The sequence below is a fragment of the Carettochelys insculpta genome, chromosome 20, assembly GCF_033958435.1.
Source record: "Carettochelys insculpta isolate YL-2023 chromosome 20, ASM3395843v1, whole genome shotgun sequence".
Taxonomy (NCBI): domain Eukaryota; kingdom Metazoa; phylum Chordata; order Testudines; family Carettochelyidae; genus Carettochelys; species Carettochelys insculpta.
This window is the reverse complement of record NC_134156.1, coordinates 4,790,404-4,813,237: the sequence shown is the minus strand read 5'-3', so window position 1 is coordinate 4,813,237 and position 22,834 is coordinate 4,790,404. Positions and strand designations below refer to the sequence as shown.

Genomic DNA, 22,834 nt, shown 5'->3' with positions numbered 1-22,834 from the left:
TTTATGTTGAGAGTGATAGTCCTTCTAGTTTTGCTCATCAGTGAGCAGAATACATTTTGTAATGTGCACGGAGGTAATATGTGGATGTGGGTCACCAGTAGAAACAAAAATACATATTTCTGAAAAGTTACCATAAGGGCAATTTACTCCAGCCAGGACGGGATAGTCATTTTAGAATTCAGTACTTGAATAATGTAGGTAAAGGAGAGAAATAAAAATTGAGATTAAATAGACCAGTCAAAAAACTAAACTAACACACCTTGAAAGAATAACATAGAGAATATATGTGCAGCAAGTGCCAAGAAGTCACATCAACAATAATACAAGTATGTGTTGAGAGATGAGTGAATGACTGACTCTGTGTGTGTGGTAAATAGGCACGCATGCGCGCGCGCGCGCGCGCGCACACACACACACACACACACAAAAAAAAACAAAATATTCTAGCTTTTGGGTGAATCTCTGCAGGACTGTGTGCTGTCTCTCTAAGACACTCACTGCCTGGAAGGCTTGTTCAGACATAAACAGCTTATTTCTCGTCAGCCTTGATCTTCTTGCTCCCCCATCTCCTCCACTTTGTAGACAATGGGTGCAGCAGTGGCGGGGACAGCCTCACATCTGCACTATCTCCCAACCTTCCCTCTCTTCTACTCTGCACAGTCAGAAGGAACCCCTGGCAACCAGCTCCCAGGACCCTCCAAGGCAGAAGTCAGTTGCAACATGGCTGCAAAGCAATGGAGGAAGGGCACCTGGAAACATGTACCCAGATGTCCATTGGACTGCTAATCAAGTGAATAGTAACAGAGAGATAGCTGTGCTAGTCTATATGCTATCAACAGAAAAAAGCAGTCCAGTAGCACTTTAAAGACTAACAAAATAATTTATTAGGCGATGAGCTTTCGTGGGCAGACCCACTTTTTCAGACCATAGCCATACCAGAACAGACTCAATATTTAAGCCACAGAGAACCAAACATAGTGATCAAGGTTTTATATTCAAATTTGACACATTAATACGTGGTTTGAACTGGGATGGGAATTTTCTAGTTCATTATAGGGGCTCTTTTGCATACTTGGCTTTGTCTAATTCTTGACACCCCCTCCCTTCTGCCCTCTGCCTTGATTATATTTTTCTCATTTGTCAACCTTGATTACTATGTTTGGTTCTCTGTGGCTTAAATATTGAGTCTGTTCTGGTATGGCTATGATCTGAAGAAGTGGGTCTGTCCCACGAAACCTCATCACCTAGTAAATTATTTTGTTAGTCTTTAAAGTGCTACTGGGCTGCTTTTCAAATCAAGTGAGTGGCACTTGAATCTCTCCTGGGTAACTGCTAACCAGACTGAGAGGCTGCTGAGTTATGTATTTACGTCATGAGCCTACCTCAACTCACTCTTTCCACCAGATTTTGAAAGTTGTATGCATGTACTGTATATCAGTGATTAAAGATAAACCTTGTAAAGATAATTTTGGTCAGTAATACATATGTAGCACTTTTCATGTTCAAAGTGCTGTACAAACATTAATCCTCACTGAATTCTCTTGGAAGAGAAGAAGATACTCTCTCCAATTTATATGTAGGGAAAATGGATGACTTGTTTGGGGACACAGAGGAAGGCTGCGTGGGAACCAGGATTAGAATTACAGGCTGTCCTGTTCTCTGATCACTCATTAATAATGCTTAGTGGTTTTCATGTTCAAGGTTCTTAACATATGTTTTAAAAATTAATGTTTTGTGCTTTCCCTGGGAGGTGAGTAAGTAATGTTCACCCTATTTCATCAATGGGGAAATTGTTGCAGCATGGTTAAATAGTAATAATAAGAGATTTGCACCTCAATCACACCATAAGATGAGGATTTCAAAGCATAAATAATCATGAATTTTGCTACCTAACTCTCCTGGAACATAGGCTTTAACTTTTTCTTTTGTGAATGAGAATGAAGAACCAGGGACACAGAGGGATTATCTGTCCTGCTTAAAGTCAAATAGGAAATCTGTGGTGGACCCAGGCATGTAACTTAGATCTCTCAAGTGCAGTCCTGACCCTTAACAAAAAAAAATCCATATTTTATATATGTATATAAATATAAATTTTTTTTCTCCTCCAAAGCCAAAGTGAGTTAGTAATGGAACCAGGTTTTAGGACTTGGGGTTACTGGATCACAGTCCGTGTTTAAACCATCAGGCCACCTTTATTATAATTACTAGCAGGGCCACCTCTTTGTGGCAGCTACAGCCAAATGATTCATTTGGCCAGGATCTGCTGGTGGCCTTGGGCAGGGAGCCCCATTCACCAGGGATGCAGAGCTGCTACCGACCCTGGGCAGGGAGCCTGGCCAGCCAGGAGTGCAGAGTTGCTGCAGGCCCTGGGCAGGGGGCCACCACCAGCTGCGGGAAGGGGCAGCAAAACCACTGCAGGGAGATAAGCACCTTCCCTTCACCCAGCCTGCTCCTGCCCCCTCATCCTGCCCAGACCACCCAACTCTGCTCTTACATCCTCCTCCTGCCCAGACCCCCACCCTCAGCCAGTTGCTGCACCCTCCTCCTCACCCAGATTTCTCACCTACAGCCCTCTGCTGAACCACCCACCCACTGCTGCTCCTTACCTGCCGCCCAAATCCCCAAACCACAGCTCATTCCTGCACCCTTCTTCTCGTCCAGACTGCCCACCCTTAGCTCACTCCTGCATCCTCCCCCCCAGCCGGACCTCAATCACCCACCCCCAGCTTGCTCCTGAACCCTTCCTCCTGGCCAGAACCCCCATCCCCAGCCCATGGGGGAGGGGGAGAGAAACCAACCTGCAGCAGGTTCTGCAGCACTTCTGCACTGTGGAGAGGGCTGCAGGGGGTCTCTGTCCCCAGCCCCATGCCATGGAGAGGTCTCCAGGGCACCTCTGGCCCCAGCTTTGCACTGCAGAGGGGGCTCCAGCCCTGTGCCACAATAGAGGCTATAGGGGGGCTCTGGCCCCAGCCCTGCTCTGTGGAGAGGTTCCAGGTGGGGCTCCAGCCCCATGCCGCACCTACCATCCCAGGTCCATGCTGTGGCTCCGGCCCTGCGCTGCACAGGCTCCAGCCCCAACACTATGGTGGGGACTTGTGCTGCAGTGGCCACCGAGGTGGTGCTTTGGCCTTAGGCTTGTGCCACAGAGGGGGGGCTCCAGGGGGGCTTGGCAGTGGGAGCCCCCATCCCACTCTCCATTCCCCTTCTGTGCTTCATGAGGGGAGTGGAGGGGCCGGCTGATCTCCCACTTTGTGCCATTAAACAATGAGATTGACAGACAGCTCTCCTTTTATAAATAGTATAGATGCTTATTATGTTCTAAACATTTATTGTTTCATGATATTGATGGGCAGCAATATAGGGCAGTAAGGTAGATGGTTTAGATATAGACCTTGTAAATAAGACTGAACTTATAAGAGAAACATTTTTGTTCAGCACATTTCCTTTTCCCCTCTACAGCTTCTACTGTACTCGAATGCCTTGATAATTGCAAGCTGTCCGAAAGCAACCAGACGCTTCTTCGTAAACTAGGAGTGAAGCTTGTTCAACGACTTGGATTGACATTTCTAAAATCAAAGGTGGCAAAGTGGAGGTTAGTTGAAAAAAGAGAGAGCAGACTTACATGCATTTTGAAATTCCAATTCACTTGTATAGATATGGATAAGTAATAAAACTGTACATGTTAACTGGATTACAAGATTGTCTAGTTTAAATGTTCAGTCAGATATACTTCATTTGTTACTTAAATACAACAGTTTTTTTGCTTTGTTGCGCTCTGAGTAACTTCTTGTTTTTGCTTGGATTTAACGTGTTCCATATTTAGCTTAGCAATTACATAGTGGATTTCAGAGAGGGAGCCGTGCTAGTCTATATACTATCAAAACAAAAAAGCAGTCAAGTAGCACTTTAAAGACTAACAAAATAATTTATTAGGTGAGCTTTCGTGGGACAGACCCACTTCTTCAGACCATAGCCATACCAGAACAGACTCAATATTTAAGGCACAGAGAACCAAAAACAGTAATCAAGGAGGACAAATCAGAAAAAAAATGATCAAGGTTTTCTGATTTGTCCTCCTTGATTACTATTTTTGGTTCTCTGTGCCTTAAATATTGAGTCTGTTCTGGTATGGCTATGGTCTGAAGAAGTGGGTCTGTCCCACGAAAGCTCACCTAATAAATTATTTTGTTAGTCTTTAAAGTGCTACTTGACTGCTTTTTTGTTTTGATAGTGGATTTCAGTGTAAATAAAGCCTTGTGACGTGCAATTTTTGTTACATGTAGTGCAAGCCTAAATATATTCACAGAAAAGTTCTCCATTTTATAATGTGTTACAAAGTGGAAACGTAGTGGCTTCATCACCAAGGTTGATTTTTAGTTTAGCTTAGTACAGAAGTTATGCCCAGTATCACAGAATTCTTATTCCCTGATCAAATGTAGTGCCTATTTGGAGAAAAACCTATTCATAAACCTGCATTATTTAGTTTATCACTTCAACCAAATGCTATTGTTACCTTTTCTCTGGTGACTTGTTTTATTCATTGCCAATGGGCAGACTCTTTTTTTTCAGATTTCTCGCACTGATATTTTAAAATTATAGGCTTCCTTGTCAGCTATTTTTATCATTTTGGATTGTATCTTTCACCTTTGAGAATGTCCCTAGGGTTAGGAAATTCTTTCTAGCTGTAGAATGTTCCCCCTTGCTGCTAAAAACAAGCTAAACAATTTCACTTGATTGCATATTGTGTTTTTTCTAAGTTGCACAAATGGTGGTAGTCATGACATTGAGTAAATTGTCTTAAGATTTTATTTTTTTAAGAACTAAATCTTTTCAGTGTCTGCCATAGATGAAAACTTTATTTTCAACTTTATTTTAGTCTAATACATTTTAAAATTCTGAGTTAATCAATTTTCCTTTTTGATATCTTTCCTCTTCACAATCTTAAGAATTTGCTTTCAGTGGGAAGGGTCAAAAACTGCCATCTTACCCTACCGTTGGAATTTGATGGGAGCTGGAAATTTTACATCCAAGGGCAGAATTTAATCCTACTTGTTTTCATTTTCACCCTGGATGTGCTAGAGGTTATTGCATTATTTTCTTCATTAAGTGCAAACACTTAACTCTCATAATAATATTAATTATTGTGTTGCTTTTATCTGAGAGTACAAAAAGTTGTCAGTTACGTAGTGTATGTAATCATATTGGCCATTGATAATTTCATTATTTAGTATTACTGTTTAGCTCTTACCTAGGCGAACTTCTGTCTAACCTCTAATGGTAATAAAATGCAGTGACTAAAATGGAAAATTTCTAGTATACATGTCCACAGTATACATGTCCTTGGTAAGGTACCTTTTTCCTCACATTTGACACAGTTTTCAAGCACTATGAAATACAAAGCTAACCAAGTTTTGAAACTTCAGTTATGTGAGATATTGGAGTATAAACTTTCTTATTAAAAATATGGGAAAAACTTGTGTGTGTGCTTCAGTAAGTGAAAAGGTGGAGTTGCAGTACAGTTAAGAACAAGCATAGAAAATAAATGCGAAAAGAAACTTATTTCAGAAAACTTTGAGCAACTAACTAAAGATTAGAATGGAGTTTGGAATTCAACTTTTTCTATATTGAGTATCTTTATGTTATTTACAATGAGTTGCATTTGTTGAGCAAATTCCTAACAAAAGCTACTTTGATAAATAAATGTAAACTAATGGACAAAACTCACATAGGAATCACTTCTCATACTGCTAGCTAGATCTATATGTGAGGTAGAATCTTGCAGTTGCTTTACAGTATGCTGAAATCTAGTGTAGGAAGTACTAATAAATACTATGTCCACATGTGCTGAGATGGGGAATTTGAGGCAGAAATTAGTCATGTAATTTGCATTTTTTCAGGAATTTTTCTGGAATTTACTAATTGTTCTTTGTATAGGCGACATGCAAGCTTAATTTTAATTGTTATTTATTCTTATTTATTATTAAGTTATTATTTATTCTTCCTATCATGGTGTACAGCCATCAAAACGACGTCATCTCTTTCTCAAAAATTTAAGTCTGGTTAAGAAAATGTGTGATTTTTAAAAAGTAAATGGAGGCGAAAAGGAGAAAGTAATAAGCTCTCAAATTTTCTTGAATTTGCATGCTTTTTAATGTAAGGTGTGGTCGTGGGAAAAGGTGAAGGAGGTTGTATGGCATATATTTCATTACAGGGACTTGGAAAAGCGTAGAGAGCTTGATTAGTGAAAGTTTGAAGGAAAGGAGGATTAGAGGAGTTCAGAGTCCAAATGAGGAATAGTGCTTGCTGAGAGAGAAGCAGGGACATTGAGGAATTTAAACATGGAAAATAATTACTGCATTTAACCTGTTATTTGCATCGTATCTAAAAGATGATACAGTGCTTCTTTGTGCTGCGCAGGAATGTTGACTTCTTGTTGTCATAGGCTGCTTACACCGTGCACCAGGAAAGTGATTGCCGGCTAGGATACACATACTTACACTATGATGAGTGTAATTAGTAGTGTAGCTCTGGTATCATGGGCAGAAGTGACACAGTTTAAGTGTGCTGAATACACACCTTTCCCAACCTGTTGGTGTGAACTCAGCATGGCTAAGCTTTTTCTCTGTTGCTTATGGTACTGAGGCTGTACTGTTACTTATACTTGTGATAAGTCTCACTGAGCTGCAAGTGCATGTATGCATATTGGGAATCACACTACAAGCTCATAGCATATACATAGCCATAGAAGGATGGATGCTACCTACTGAATCTCTAGCATATTTTTTGAAACAAAAAGCAGTCAAGTAGCACTTTAAAGACCAGCAAAATAGTTTATTAGGTGAGCTTTCGTGGGACAGACGGGTCTGTCCCACAAAAGCTCACCTAATAAACTATTTTGCTAGTCTTTAAAGAGCTACTTGACTGCTTTTTGTTTTGATAGTGTATAGACTAGCACGGCTTACTCTCTGTTACTATATTTTTTGAAGCAATTAGTTGTTCAATGGAGGTCTTTCATCCAAGTACTAAGCCAAAATGAATCTGATTTGCTCATGGAAACTGATAGCTCACAGCAAAGGTACTATGAAAACCCAAGTTCTATATGTACTTATATATGGTATTCTTTTGAGTACTAAAACTTTTTTTCCACAGTAGATAAAAAATACTGCTGTGACAATGTGCTACACTGAGAGATGACTTTGAGGATGTTACATGCTGTGTTTTAAGAATCAACTTGGCAGAAACAAACTTAGACAAAAAATTGCAAATAAACTTTGTTTCTTACAGGTATCAACGTGGCTGCAGATCTTTGGCTGCCAATTTGCAGATGTCTGCCCAGGTTCCTGTTTCACAGAATCTAGTAATTACTGCTGTTGCTCAAGCTGTTGATGATGAAGAGGAATATGACATTCCAGGAGTGGTTGAGAATGTAATAGGTGTGTTGGACACATATTGAAATTGTTTGTTTAGCCAGCGAGCATTACAACCGGTAACAACATGGGAAGGACTTAAGAAAGAATTATGGCTACAAAAGCCGCTGATAAAGTAATGGAGAAAATCGTAACAAGATGCATCTGCATATAACTGGACAGTATTTACCATATATTGTAAAATTTTACCATTGTTTTCAGCATGTCACTTTTCCCATAAACAAGAATGGAAAAACTCCCATGTGTAAAAAGAGGTTTTAATTTGAACTGCACTTGTCCAGTCTTACCCAGTAACGTGATACATGGGCATTTCAGGGGCTCCATATCATCTGCCCAGGCTTCTGCCCTGGAGGGGTACTCAAGCTTCACCTTGAGTGCTGACACAATGCAGGACGCAGCAATCACCAGTTCTAAGCTCTTACGCCATGGAATAGAGTTGAATGTCAGGGCAGTCAGTGATGACGGGAGAGATCATTGTATCTCAGTAGACAAGCACTGCCTGCCATAAAACTGGGCAGCCTCCAGACAATAAAAGTGTTGTCCTGTCACAGTCTGGCTGATTCAATGGGTAGTTGGAGCTTAGAGTTTTATAACTTGACAAGTGGACAGTAGCCAGTGCACCAGCTGTTGAGGAGCTTAGTCTTCCAAAAGGAAAGGCCCCTGGGAAAGACTGCATACCAGCAAAGGTCACAAAGTGTGGAAAACATGTTTTACTGGAGCATCATCATGAGTTGCTTTGCTTGTGCTGGAAAGAAGGCAAATGTACACAAGACATGAGAAGTGCCAACAACATCACTCTTTAAAAATCAATGTTTTGATAGAATGCAGACTAACATGGCTATCTCTCTGTCTCTATGAAATCAAGTGTGACAACTGTAATAACTCATGGCATTTCCCTTCTTACTATTATGGGAAAAACCTTTGCCCGAGTTGTCCTGAACTGACATCAAATCCTGGCAGACAGAATCTATCCTGAACCACAGAGTGGCTTCAGAGCTAAAAGGTCTACTACCGACATTAACTTTTTTTCTCAGAGACAACTAGACAAGAAATGCAGAGAACAAGAAGGTTCTCCATAGCCTTCATTGATCTCAGAAAGGCTTTTTATTTTTGTCAGCAGAAGTATATTGTTTGTAGTTTTTGAAAACATTGATAGTCCCTCCAAACATGATTTGATCCTTCTGTGAAAACATGCATGGCACAGTCCGATATGGTGGCTCAGTCTCTGATTTGTAGTGGAGTTAAGCATAGTTGTGTACTTGCCGCACGGCTTACTCTCTGTTACTATCTATGTTTGGGGTTTTCTTTTCCCTATTATTGAAACAAGCTTTTGGTTCCCCAAATGAGGGAATCTGCCTACATTCAGGAACTGATGGAGAGCTGTTCAATCTTGCAATACTCAGATCTAAAACCAAGACTTGGGAGGCCAACATCTCCCCTTTGGTGATACAGCAGTGACAGCCCACTAGAAGCTCATCTTCAAAACCTAATAGACAGTTTTTCTAAAACCTGCTAATACTTTCAGCTTACTATAAGCCTAAAAAAGACTAACACACTGTGCCCTGGGGTAAGGATGCACCCAGCATCAAGATCAACAACTATGAACTTGAAGTGGTGAACAAGTCACATATATCTATTATTGCAGACAACCTTTCACTTGAAATGGAACTCTACATCCACTTTATAAAATCTGCCACAGCAATGTCTAGACTGAACAAAAGGGAATGGCAGAACAGCAAACTGGCAGAACTTACAGTGGTCTGTGTGTATGGGATATGTGTTATCAGCACACCTTTGTATGGGAGTGAGACGTGGACTTGTATTCTCACGAGGAGAAGAGACTTAACAACTTTCTTGTGTGTTGCTTTGGTCCAATCTTTGGAATCTCCCAGAAGGACAGAGTCACCAACACAGAGGTTTTCAAATGGGTCTGCATAGTCAGCATGCAAGTACTCCTGGCTTGGGCATGTGTGCCACATTCTAAAGGATGTGTTCAACAGTGAGTGACATCTAGAGAAAGACCTAAAGGGTGCCCCAACTTGCATTTTAAGGATGCGTGCAAGTGAGACCTCCAAAATAATGGATGTAGATAAATGGGAAGCTCCTACTTAAGACCCCAGTCCAGCTTAGTAACGGACAAAAGAGTTTGTAGAAGGCAAAGTCCAAAGGATTGAAATGTGACAAATGCAGCCAAGATTCGTCTTTCTCAAGTGGGTCTGTTCGGTCATGCAGCTGCCATATGACCAGCTGAGTAGATTCTTTACCTCTCAGGGGCATGTACTCATGGTCTCTTGAGACTGGGGGATATCCAATTCTGGTAACCATGGATGATAGAAAGGAGCTAGGCATGTCACACATGCTTGACTGTCCTTCCAAGAAAATAGCCCAGATATAGCAGGAGATGCCAGTCTTTCTTTTCTGGCAAATGGTTATAGCTTCATATCAGCAAATTTGATTGGACTTGTAGGAGCCACATCAGAATCAGTTCCAATCATGTAACCTTTGGAAGCTACTTCATCCTGTCTGCTGGATATGGTCTGCTATACCTTCAGATATAGATTCAGATTCATGGTTATCCTAGTTCATTTAATTCTTTGCTACTATCCTTTCTCTTTCTTCCTTATTTAGGGGTCCTTCTTATGAGAGCATACCATGAGTAGAAGTTGCCTTGGTGCTTTGACTGGGAGCCATAAGGATCTGCCACCTGAACATATGAGAAGAGAGTTCTGTTTCAGCTATTTTCTTATCCTTTGTTCATCAGAATATTTTTATCTTATTGCAGACCAGGGTAGACCATCCACAAATGATTATTGTGGAAGTCCCTTGTAGAGCTGATATTTGCTCATTGGGGGATTCCTAGAGTAAATCTTTTCACTATGGAGAAAAAAAACCAAATGTCCAAGTTTTGCTCCAGAGGAGGCATGAACCTAGGTTCAATGTCAAACTTGTTTCTGTTTCAGTGGAGTCAAGATGTCTTTTATCCCTTTCCACAAATCCCTCTGAACTTGAGGGTGGTGTCAAAAGTACAGATGGGACAAGTCCACCCTCTATTGGCCAAGAGAGTATTGGCTATCAGACTTATTGTAGATATCCGTCTACTGTGATCTGTTTCCCCTCCCCAGCTGGTCTGAAGATATCACCACAGAATCATGATCAGATATTTCACCTTGAACCTACAGTGATTAAATCGAGGGCTTGGACGTTAGCTGGTTGAGCAGTACTCAAAGAGACTGCTCCTGACAGGTTCAGGAAATTCTTATACAGAGCAGAAAACATGATGTAGATCCAGCAGAGGCCTGGATGCCAAAAATAATTGACTGCTTAATCCAACAAAAGCTTTTAGGAGTCCTCAGCAGCTCTTTAATTTGCAAGACAGTTGAGAGAGGATTATAGCCATTCCACCCTGTATGCCTTCAGTGGGAGGAAAGGAATATTACACCTGTGGCCCAGCAGTCTCACCCATTTAAAAAGTTTGTGAACTTGCCTGCTTGAGATACATGTATGCCTACAGTGGGGTCTACATTGATTACAATGTCTCAAACACAGTTACTGCAGGGAAACCAAGTGTCAATGAAAGATGTGCAAATGCAGACAAAGAGTTGTGTGTGTACTATAAGATGAGATATGGCTGAAGGTGCCTGTAGTCATTTCCCAAGCTTTCATTGAACTGTCTGACCTGTGGCGGTTTGGGCTAGCTGTTCAGGCTGTCTCAGCCTGTTAGGGTTCCCACCTGGAGTGTGTACTCTGCCATGGCTTCACTGGTATTGCTATCTAAGCTAAGCAGATCAAAGCTATCTAGGGATGTTGCAGTATAGACATGCTTACACTCTGTGCTAAATTACAGAGCTACCATCAATTCAGAAACCACTTATACACTTTGCTTGCTTTTGTGGCTTCAAATTTCATTCTTTGTGACAAACACCGGAATCATGGGGGCAAATGCTTCATTTTAAATTATGAGTTGGTTGTGATAGTAGGGAAATAAGTTGTAGGAAAACTTCTCTAAAGAACTTGGAGTAATCTGCTTTGTTTAAAATATTTTCTACAGAACAATTGTTGATTGGATTGAAAGACAAAGATACCATTGTCAGGTGGTCTGCTGCAAAAGGGTAGGTTTCTTTTATTTATTTTGAAACTGATCAAAAACACAACAACTAAATGTTTCTTGGGGTTAAATAATTGCATGTTGTTCTTTCTCAGTGTTCTCAGTTACTGATGATGGTTGCAGCAGGAGTGATGACATGGGGCCCACATCTGCTGGTATTGTTATATGGAGGCTAAAGTTGGGGCAGCCAACTAGGAAATTTTAACTCTGGTTGGGATTGGAATGACATGAAAGAATTTAACTTGGGGCTTGTTTGCAAAATTGTTTCTTCCCCAGTTGGCTGATACACATTTTCTTCTTTTCCATTTGAAAATCTTATTTTTGTTATGTCAGGCTAGAAGCGCAAAAAAAAAACAAACAAAACACCACCCTTCCTTTGTGTCCTACTGTAACATAGCTGAAATAATGCATTGTCTGTAGTTTGAACCCTGTTATCTTATTTAATTTATCTTAAATTATTTTAATTATATAACAAATCATTTTTTCTTCTCTTTTGCCAGGATTGGTAGAATAACTGGAAGACTTCCAAAAGAGCTAGCAGATGATGTGGTTGGGTCTCTGTTGGATTGCTTCAGGTAAATACTATTTTGTGTTTAGTGCAGTGGCTTGCATCCTTGTCTTAAAACACTCATATGCTTTATACATAATTTCACAGCTGCCATGTGGTCATTTCTTGAGTGGGAGGGCAAAATTCAGGCAGGCAACTGGCCCAGAGCACACGTAAAACAATAAGGAGTTTTAGAATTTTGGTCAAGGGCATTGGGGGTAAACACCTATTGTGTGAAAAGTACTATTGGAACTTTGATGGCCAAACAAGCCTGGACTTCATTTTTGGGGTCTCAGAAAGAATAAAAGAGAAGTGCGAGGTGGTTTGCATTTAGCCGACGAAGTTTATAACGTGTTCAAGATATGGTATCATGAATTTGTATTTTAACTTGATGGCCTTTCCCATCTTACTCTCTGATAAGTACTTTTCTATGTAACAAATTATGCAGGTATAATTTTGCTGTGATTTGCAGTGCAGCATGTACCAGGTCAGGAGTGAGATGCATTGTCAAAGCAGTGTGGGGAAGTTTGAACAGTGTCCTCCCACTCTGTTGTTCTGGCTAGTACTGATGTTATGTCATGTTCATGAACACCACAACATATGAAAGAGAGAAGAAATGTTTTCTTGTAAGAAGAGCAGAATTGTTTTATGTGGGAAAACTAAATTGCTATGAAACCCCTTTCTTCCCTGAAGAAACTTGCTCCTGAAGTTGCCTGTTGTGTTTTAAAAATACCGGAAAAGCTGAAGTTGGTTTACAGGTTACTTGTACTGGAGTTAAACATCAGAAGTAATGCTTCATGAGGTAGAAGTGTGTGGTCGTGTTTGTCTTGCTAAAAACTGTATCAGCATACTGCATACAGGATTCATACATAGCTTGCTTACTCAACCTAGACAGCTTTGCAGGCATTTAGCCAGTATGAAATATTACTCCTTAGATGTGCTTTTTCTTGTATGTAGCTTTTCACGTGCCCAGGGACAATTTAAAGAATGTAATAACTGTCATATGTTGGCTTGTGGATTATCATTTGCAAACTAAATAAAACATGTTAAGAATATCCTATAATGGGATTATTCAAATAAAGGTCTAAGAAGGAAATCACAGTGTCATTTGACCAACTGTTGACATTTTAGTGCATAATAGGAGGATATACCCCGGCAACTGAGCTGCAACAGGTTAGAGCATTGTAGATTTCCACCTCAGCTTGCTGCACACTAAGTCACCCAGGAGACATGCCATTTGTATATTAGGAGACAATCTGTCTTTGTTTTTTTGAATATTGGAGAGGATTTGGAAATAAATTATATTCAGATAATCTCATTCTGAAGACAGAGTACTAGATGTACATTTCAAAATCTGAGGATATTCAAAAACCATTAGAAATAATGTTCTCATAGAATGTCCTTCAAAATAGGTAAAAATGTATTTTTGTCTTGTTCAAGAAGATGGGAGGCAATCTCATTATGTATTACAGGTCAGACCAGAGTGCAAATAAGAATAAAAAATAAGAGGGGCTAATTAATACATCGGGTAGATGCTGCTTTTTGCTATGGGAGTCCCAGATTCTGTGATTCTTCTCCCTCCATCAACACAGTTATTTTAAAATCACCGTGATAGTTGGTCCTCTGTGGGTTGTTTTCTATTTGGCACATGTGTTAATGTGACCCTAAGCATGTGAACCAGTTTCACTTAAATCCTGAGCTGCACAATTTAAAAAACAGTCCTGTCTGGGTGACTAAGCAACCACACTGTGTCAACACAAAAAACCAGAGCAGTGAGGTGTTTTGTTGCTCCAGGATTAGAAAGCTTCACCTTCCTTCAAGGTGCTTTTTTCCCTTTTTTAAAAGATATAAAACCCAACCCCAAAACATTTCAGAAATCACATTCAGAGAGAGATGGGCTTGGGTATGTCAGTTATATGTCTTGTTATTAACACTATACAAGCATGGTTAGTTAAGCATGGTTGCTTAAGTGTATTTAAATATACTTAAACATTCACAACACTTGGGTTTTTTTTTTAGTTATTGATTTGCACTTTACTTTGATTTTTTTTTCCTACTCCCACTTTATCGTTCCATGGTTTCTCTCAAAATACTAGAGTAAAAATGCCAAGTTTAGGATGGTTGACACAATGCTAGAGTGTTGACAAGAGTCAGCAATGGCAATAATTCTAGCATTGTTTTGCTGATCTCATCTGAGATTGGGGCAGAACAGATACATGACAAAACACTTCCTCCATTTTGTACTGTATTAAGGAAGTGCTATGGGGACCAATCAGGAGGTGCACATCCATTTTGCGCTGAAGAATATAACTAGACTTTATGTAGAGCCTTATGTAGAGACAGCAAGCCGTCTACATCAGAAAGTGGGGCAAACTGGTTAGTAAGTAAATCTATTAGAAAATTCTTCAGTTATTCCAACTTCAGTCTTGATATGTTAAGTTACCATATCAGCCCAGCCTGTTGCTTGGATCTTTTGCATGGCTGAATAAATTTTCTTAACGACTAGGTTTAAGAAACTTAACTGTACATTGAGATTCATAGAACTATCCAAGGTAGTAAGTAGCTTCAGTTGTTCCTTGGTTTCTCCCTTACAGGTTGGTTATCTTGGATTTTATGATAAACTGGCAGTGGTGAATAAGTTAAATTGCAGAAAACTTTTACTTGAAACATTTACATTTACTTCACTTTGACGATGTGCCGACCTACTCCGGGTCCCGTGGGTGCGCGTGGGGTGTGATACAGCGGGGGGAGTCGGGTGGCCCAGGACCAACCACCCCACCTTTATAGCAGCCTGATATAGTGTAGCAGCAATATGTGATTCAGTGTATTCACTTTAAAACCTAGGTTTCCACAGTATTATGAGTACCAGAAACAATAACACTCCGATTGTGAACACCACAATGCCCTGTGGCTGTTCTAAGTCCCAATAATTCTCTATACAGACCCAGCTAGACCAGCTAGTGGTATTTACCAATAGTGATTTATTCATTTATTTGTAACTACAATTACTTAACACTTGTTATATATATATATATAGATAGTTATTTATTTGGCATAAGCTAAATACTAGGTTACATATAACTATATATAATTACATGTGACTTACCAATAACATCCAATGCTCCCACATCTCACCAATAACTACGTTACAGCGGCCCTTCAAGTCAGAGATACGGCTTGGTTGGGACCTTTCGTGGTGGTGACGTCCGGGTGATCAGGCCGGGGTCTGCTGTCTGGACTGGAAGTTGCTAGCCTCCGCCTTGTGTCCAGGAGCCCACCCCCTTATTCCTGTTAAATCACCTTTTATATTGTTTCTTACTTGGGGGTTCGATACCTGGCCAATTAAAGCGTTTGTTACCTAATTTGGGCTTTCTATCCTCCTGGCCTGTCAGAACATGTTACAAGATTTCCTCTGTCCTTGGTCTTTTTCTGAACCTCCCCTGAGACCCTCTGATGTTGTACAACCAAGATGTTCTCTTTGGGGGGCTTCCAGCTACTAGCCCCAGCTGTTCTCTTTGGGGGCTTACTATCTGCTTGTCAGGATGTTCTCTTTGGGGACTCTCCAACTACTTGTCAACTTTCTGATTTCTTTCTCCTGGCCTGACTTCAGACCTTCCCGCCGCTGTATGATAGCATTCCAAGATGGAGTGTATGGTCATTCTGCCTTGCGAGTGAGGCCCGGCCACCAGGTGCTTGTGCTCCCACACACTTGAGGAATAAGAATGGTAAACTATAGGTTATGTATGTAAAGAAAAGTAAGAATATAACTGATCTACTTGAACAAGAATCACTTGGATCAACGTGAAAGATGAAGAACTTCCATGACAAATGTTCAAAGCAAGAGATTCAAATTTGTGTATTCCAGAGCCTTGCTATTTAACACTTCAATAAACAATAAAATCCATGTAATATTCTGATTTGGAGATTTATGTTTAATTGGAAGATGGATCAGGAGATTGTGCCTAGTGATACTGGTTTGCTCTAGACTGCAGTCAGCCTTGACATGGGCCAGTGAGGAGGCATCATATCAACTGAAGTTCCAGCCCTGGTGGTTGAATACAGAGAACTTTTTTGAATTGGCCACTAATGTGCTGTTTTACCTCCTGCCTCCATTTGTCTTTGAGGTGATGCCACATGGTCATGGGCAAAGAGAAGCTTATACTGCATTGGCTTTTCTTGGGCTGTGGAGGGAATGAAGATGAACCTGGTGCCCGTGATTACTGAGAGATAGGACTCCTCGGCTATGTTTAAACTAGACATAGAAGTTGACCACTCCACATTATCTTTACTGGCACAGAAGCGATTGACTGGTCTGTAAATTTCCTGGATTTTCCTTATTTCCATTTTCATACATAGGCACTACATTTGCCTTTTTTCCAGTCTTCTGAAATCTCTGATCTTCTGAGACTTGGTCAGAGATAATAGCTGGTGGTTCAGATATCTTGGCTTGAGTATTCTAGTATGCTTTTCATCAGGCGGGATGACTTGAAGACATCTACTGTGTCTTGAGTAACTTTTAACTTTGTTCTTCCCTATTACAGCTTTCTGAATCTACGCCATTTTTACCAACATTCACTAAATTAGGTGTCCAGTTGCCACCACCCTTCTTGATGAAAACCAAAACAAAGCCATCACTCACCTCTGCCACTTCCATATTTTCTGTTACTGCTTGTCCCTCTGAATTGAGCAATGGACCTACCCTGTCCTTGGTCTTCCTCTTGTTTCTAACATATTTGTAGAGTGTGTTCTTGTTATCTTTCATGTCTCTAGCTAGCTTGCAGTTTATAATAATTATTATGTTTTGTTTTATTTGAATTTTTTGTTATGTTTTTGGTGTATGTTTCTCTATTGTAGGTAAAAAATGTAATGTATTCTCTTGTATTCATTTTAGCATGAACCTGATTTAGCTGAGGGTCTGGAATTGGCAAAGGAGCCCAAGATGCTCCACTCTGTGGAGCACTTTTGACAATCTCAGCCAGAATACATGCATATTCTAATTGTGACTGTAACTGATCATTTCTTTGCTTAAAAAAAAAAGTTTGTGCTCTTATTTCTGTAGTTCAAAGAAACTACACTTTGTAAATATCATGCTGTTACAAAACATTAAAAGTGAATGTATTGAAGATCCTAGAGAATTTAAATTTGAAGGATTTCCAGTAACAATTCTAGAATTCTCACTGATTTCATATTGTTTTTAGGTTTTCTTTCTTGTTACCTTAACACAAAATAAAATTTTGCATATATACGTGATATTTGAAAGCTCCTCTCATCTCCTATTTGTTTCTGCCATCTCTGCAAATGTGTCTCAGTTTTGAACCACTTTTCCTATTCTTATTTTACATCTTACTTCTGAGCCACTACCAGTTCGTTCAGTGTCTTTTGTATTGTGGATATAACTCCACTACGTAGACAAGCACTTGTTTATTGTGGAGATACAATATCATTACATTAACACACTGTGGCACCTGGCCAATTTATTGCCTTGTTTTTAGTCATGCATTACTTTACTGAAAATAACTTCCATTTTGATGATGAGATTTGATAACTGGCACGTGTGTATGAAGTTGGACTTTTTGTTTGTATCTGAAGGTGTGTGTTTATAGCAAAATGGTTAAGCGCAATGTTATTTACTGAGTTCAGTAGTTGCCATTAATACAGTAGTTAAACTAGGAAAGAATAAACATTTAAAAATATTTATGCAGTGGTTTCTCATTTTGGGGGAAAAAAGCCCACTCTAATGCTGTGAATACAAACTGTGGTAGACTAATAGTATTGGATTACACGTGATAAAACTCAGAAAAATGAAACGAAACTTAACAGTATACTTGTGTTTTACAATTAGTTTCCAGGAAACTGACAATTCTTGGCATGGTGGATGTCTGGCTCTGGCTGAATTAGGCAGGAGAGGATTGTTACTCCCTTCCCGAATTGCGGATGGTAAGTTGTTTTTTTTTTTTTTGAACCCCCATGAATTTACATGTTGAACCTCTCTTGTCTGGCACTCTTGGGACCTGACTGGTGCTGTACCAGAGAATTTGCCAAATTACAGGAGGTCAATATTGTCTAGCGGCATTACCCACACTTCCACTGCTTATTGTGCTCTTAGAATGCATTTAGGAGTAAGTTAGGGCTAAATAACAGCCCAGAACACTGAGAGCCAGAGTTGGTGGCTGTGAACAAATTTTATGAGACTGTGAAATTTGGACACACCCATGCTAACTGGACATCTGACTGGTTAAAATCATGCTGGACCATGGATGCTGCTGGCCCAGAGAGTGCCAGACTAAAGAGGTTCAAGTTGTACACAGTAATACTGTATAACAGCATGATATAGGTGTGTATTTGGCAGCAGACTTGTATGCACTGACATAAGTTGGGCTAGTAATGGCTGTAGCAGGAAAGACGTTTAAGGCATTTTGTCAATAGAAATCATTGTCATGGGGTGTGCCTTTAAAACCAAATAAATAAATTTTCTCTCCAAAACAATTACTAGGATTTATTGATGTGGGTGTATATAATATTTTAGATAAACTATATCTGTTAATGTTTTTATTCTGCTTTTAAATTTTGTGTTAATTCACTGATCATTAACTTGCATATTTAGAATGATTATTTGCATTAATCTGTACTACTTAACAGGGTGAATTGATTTAAATAAAGGTGATTTGAATCACCTAAATAATTCATTTATGTAAATCAGGTTATCAAAAAAGCTAAAGTTCACTGTGCTTAGGATGCACGTCATTTTATATAAGCCCTATTGACCTCACTGTCAAATATGTTTCTGCTGATTGCCACTATCTAGTTACTTTGGCCCTAATCCTGTAACTGTATATATTATGGGTAACAACTCAATACATGAACAGTTTCATTGAACTCAAAAGTTAAGCATTTATATAAGTCTTTACAAAACTGGAGCCTTAGACCTTCATGCTTTGAATCGAATAGCCTGATAATGCAACATTTTCTAGTAAAAAATAAGAAGAATGTCAAATGTAAATTAAGTGGTTCCAGGAAGTTTAGAATCAGATGTGGCTGTTTGGAATCCTGGCTCTGACCATGATTTGCTATCTGCCATTGGGCCTCATGAACTTTCATAAAAAGATATAATAATCTTTAGCAGGACCCTGTTACAGGTTCACAAAACCAGTCCCCTTTTTCCTTCCTTCTTTTCCGTTTAGAGCAGCAGTGGGCACTCTAGGATAGTGACCCTCCGTCATCTCAGTGGGATGGAAGAACATTGTTACAAGATGGTGTCCTGGAGTAGGATAGTTTTGCTAACTGTGCTTGAGTACCTAGAATTTGAAGGACATGTGGACTGAACCATAGCAGTGCTTAGATGGGATGCAGAGGAAGTGCATGGCTCTCAACTCAGTCTTGTGTGTAATGAGCCTGCACCTCACTTCATGTGTTCTTGCTTCAATGTGTCTCACTTTAGTAATAGGACTAGGAAAAAAAAATAAAACCCTACGTGGATGCAAACCAGCAGAATCTGGCAAACCCATGTTTGGGTATTGGTAAATAAAATGTCTTGTGCGCCGTACACAGAACCTCGATGGGCTGCACATTGCCATCGAGCGGCAGCTAGGGGCCCAGTTCTACTCCTTGTGTTGCAAACATAACTCACAAATGGAGCCTATGTGTGCTCAGCTATCATTTGAGATGTTGTCGTTTCTATATCTTCCAGTTGCTTATTCCAGCAAATTAGTGTCACACACTCAGTCTTATCTGGATTAAGCTTCAGGCGGATCATTCTCCTTGAGGCCCAACACCCCCCCAAATATTGGGTCAGGAGCTCAACAGCAGTGGATGCGTATCAGCATACTGAAAGTACCTGATCTCTTATGTCTTCAGTAATCCTTTAAGAAGCTTCTTGTATGTGCACTACACAGATGAAAGAGACAAGGTGAATGCCATACACTTTTCTCTTAGGTGGAAGAAGCAACTTCTGTGAATACTCATTGAGTAAAGAATGAAATTAACCAAGAGTATCATCATCCCTTCCTGCAGTGATCTGCTTGTGCAACTATACTTCTGAACCAACTTCTGTGTGACTCAGCCTAAGTGCATGTCTCCATGAGCATTTACTGCATAGCAAGCTGAGATATAAATCTATATTGCTTCAGAGTGCTGTGCAGTAAGTCTCCACCTGGACTGTTCTGCTGCCATATAAAAAGTTCCCTAGTGTTCATTGGCTACTGCAGTTTCAAATAGTATGCAAAGCCTATTGAGAGTAAATTGAAAACTTTGCCATGAAAGTCACCCAAGTGCTTGTACTCATATAAAGCCAAAACCACTTCATTTAGACCTTTTTTTTTCAAAGTACTGTAGATGAAACACTTAGGTCTTGTCAAAACAGCTCTTTGGGAAATACCATATGTTTTGATTGATTGATTTGGTTCTACTTTGGGATATAAGATATGTAGGGTAAGGGTAAGATATATAGAGTAAGACCAGACTGTTCTGAATGTGGAAGCAGATCCTAAGACGGGCAGAATGAATTTTGTAGGCATGATGGTAAGGGAATATGTGGTAAAGAAGCATGTTTTTATGAGATAGAATTGTGATGTTTGCCTGAGAAAATATGTAAAAGTCAGTAATGATCGAGATGGAGGAGATCAGCCAATTGCTCAAGTCTATCATTTCCAATAAGTGGACATATGAAGAAAGTGGCAAGCTTGTGTAAGGCTAACAGAGCCAGGTTGTTGGCAGGAAGAAATGAACCTGAGACTTCAGGGGCTAAAGCAAGGTTGGGCAATAATTTTTGATGGAGTGGGGGACCATTCCAAAATTTTGGTAAGTGGTCAAGGGCTTCACTTCTCTTTGGAGAGGAAGTGGGATCTTGGCCGGAGGTTGGGTGCAGAAGGGAGCACAGGGGAAGGGGACTGGGGTGTAGGATAGGGTGTGGGATCTGAGAGGGAGTTTGGGTGAAGGAGAAGGGTCTGACCTGGGGCAAGAGATGAGGGTTCAGGGTCTGGGAAAAGGTATGGGTGCAGGAGAGGATTCTGGCGTGGGGGAGGGATGTAGGTGCAGGATGTGAGAGGGAGTTGTGACCTGGGGCAGGGGGTAGGAGGGTGCAGAGGGTTTGTGTGTTGATCTGGGGGACGGGATTGGGGTGTGGTTCCAGAAGCAGACTTTGGCCAAGAGGTGCTTCCCTAAGCAGTTCTCTGCCAGCAGCCCCAGATCACTCGCTGTTCCATGTGGCTCTTTGCATTGTGGGGAGAGGCTTTGTGTGCTGCTTCCACCCCCCAGCAAAATATCTCGGCTTCTGTTGGTCAGAAACCATCCAGTGGATCTGAGAAATTGTGCAGCATTGCCCCTGCCCACCGCAAAATCTCTTGTCTTCAGCCAATAGGAGCCACGAGAGGTGAAGTTCTCCCTGCCTACCCCACCCCACACCCCCCTCAGCAGTGCAGAGAGGCACAGAAAGCAGCCAGCAGCTTTGAGCTGCTTCTGCTGCAGGGGCAGGCTTGTTGGGCCAAATCTTGCTTGCCCCTTAGCTAAAGCCATGTGCTCTATTGCATGAGCTTAAAAACCAGCTGGCTCTCAGTCAAGGTTGTAGAGCAGAGACTTCACTCTCCCTCGTCCAGTGATCCCAGTGCTTTTGGGGTTACGTACTTTTTTTCAGCTGAGGAATCACATCCCGAGCATCTGAGACATTCCATTGGTTCATTCTGGACGAGCCCACCACTTGTAAAGCCAATGGACCCATTTATCAGCAGGAGGGACGTGAACCTGCAAGCTTAGGGGCTAAAGCCACATGCCTCTACTGCATGACCTAAAAGCCAGCTGGCTCTTATCTAAGGCTGTAGAGTAGCAACTTCACTCTCCTTTGTCAATGGTCTCAGTACTTCTGGGGTTATACTTGCTCAAGCAAGAATATGAATACAAGGAATCTTCAGAAGGATCTCTGGGTATGTCTACAGAGCAGTGTAAGCAGAGGTCTAGCGGAACTTGAGTCAGATGAGCTGTATTAGGGAACACGGTGCACAGATCTGAGTCAGTCATCCTATCCCAGAGTACCTAGCAGCCCCCTGCACCCTCTGTATCCATGCTCTAGTCCTACTGATATTGATGGGACTCAGGTGCTCATAACTGAGCCAGAGCCACCGTTAGCTTGCTGCCCTGACAGTGCATGCACATTCTGCTGCAGGAAAGGCAAGAGGGACTGGTGAGCAAGAGACAAAGTGGAGTGGGGACCAAGTGGCTGACCTGAAGGGAACGGTAGTGGTGGGGCTCCCAGCTCAGCACATTTGGGGGAGGGATGACCTCTAATATCCCAGCAGCTAAGAGCCACCTTCTGTCTGTCAGCTTTCCTCCCTGCTCCAGATGAGATCCCTGCAGCAGAAAGGAGAAAGTAGAGGAGCTGCTTCCACTGTATGAGGAGCAGGAATAGGGAGCACAGTTGAAGAGGCAGTAATGATGCTTCTGGCTGCCTGCAGCCCTGAGCCTTTTCTCTTGGGACCTCTGGGATACACGCAGAAGACTTCCAGGACCTGAGTCAAGTCAGGGCTGGATGCCTACAGAAAAGTAATAGGGCTTGGGACCGTAAGTCCCAGCTTAGTATGGGCTTGGATCCTCCTGTCTTACAGAGTCCAGGGACTGTAGGTCTGAGCAGTACATTACCACGTGTGGTTTGTGGATGCACAGCTTGTTAGGCTTGAGTCTGGGCTCAAATTAAGGCTTGTATTTCTATGTAGACATACCCAATGTGCAGCTCATCTGTGAAGCTGACTGCCTTGGTGTATTATTGAT

General features: G+C 41.0%; 1 protein-coding gene across 2 annotated transcripts in view; it reads left to right on the top strand.

The window, feature by feature from the left end:
• TBCD (tubulin folding cofactor D) overlaps nt 1-22,834 on the top strand; it is a 204,487-nt gene that overhangs the window by 34,823 nt on the left and 146,830 nt on the right. For both annotated transcript variants that reach the window (XM_075014908.1, XM_075014907.1), the window contains exons 10-14: nt 3,460-3,592; nt 7,285-7,433; nt 11,476-11,536; nt 12,033-12,107; nt 17,922-18,016. In XM_075014908.1, the coding sequence (XP_074871009.1) occupies nt 3,460-3,592; nt 7,285-7,433; nt 11,476-11,536; nt 12,033-12,107; nt 17,922-18,016 (513 nt within the window). The remainder of the gene's footprint in view (nt 1-3,459; nt 3,593-7,284; nt 7,434-11,475; nt 11,537-12,032; nt 12,108-17,921; nt 18,017-22,834) is intronic.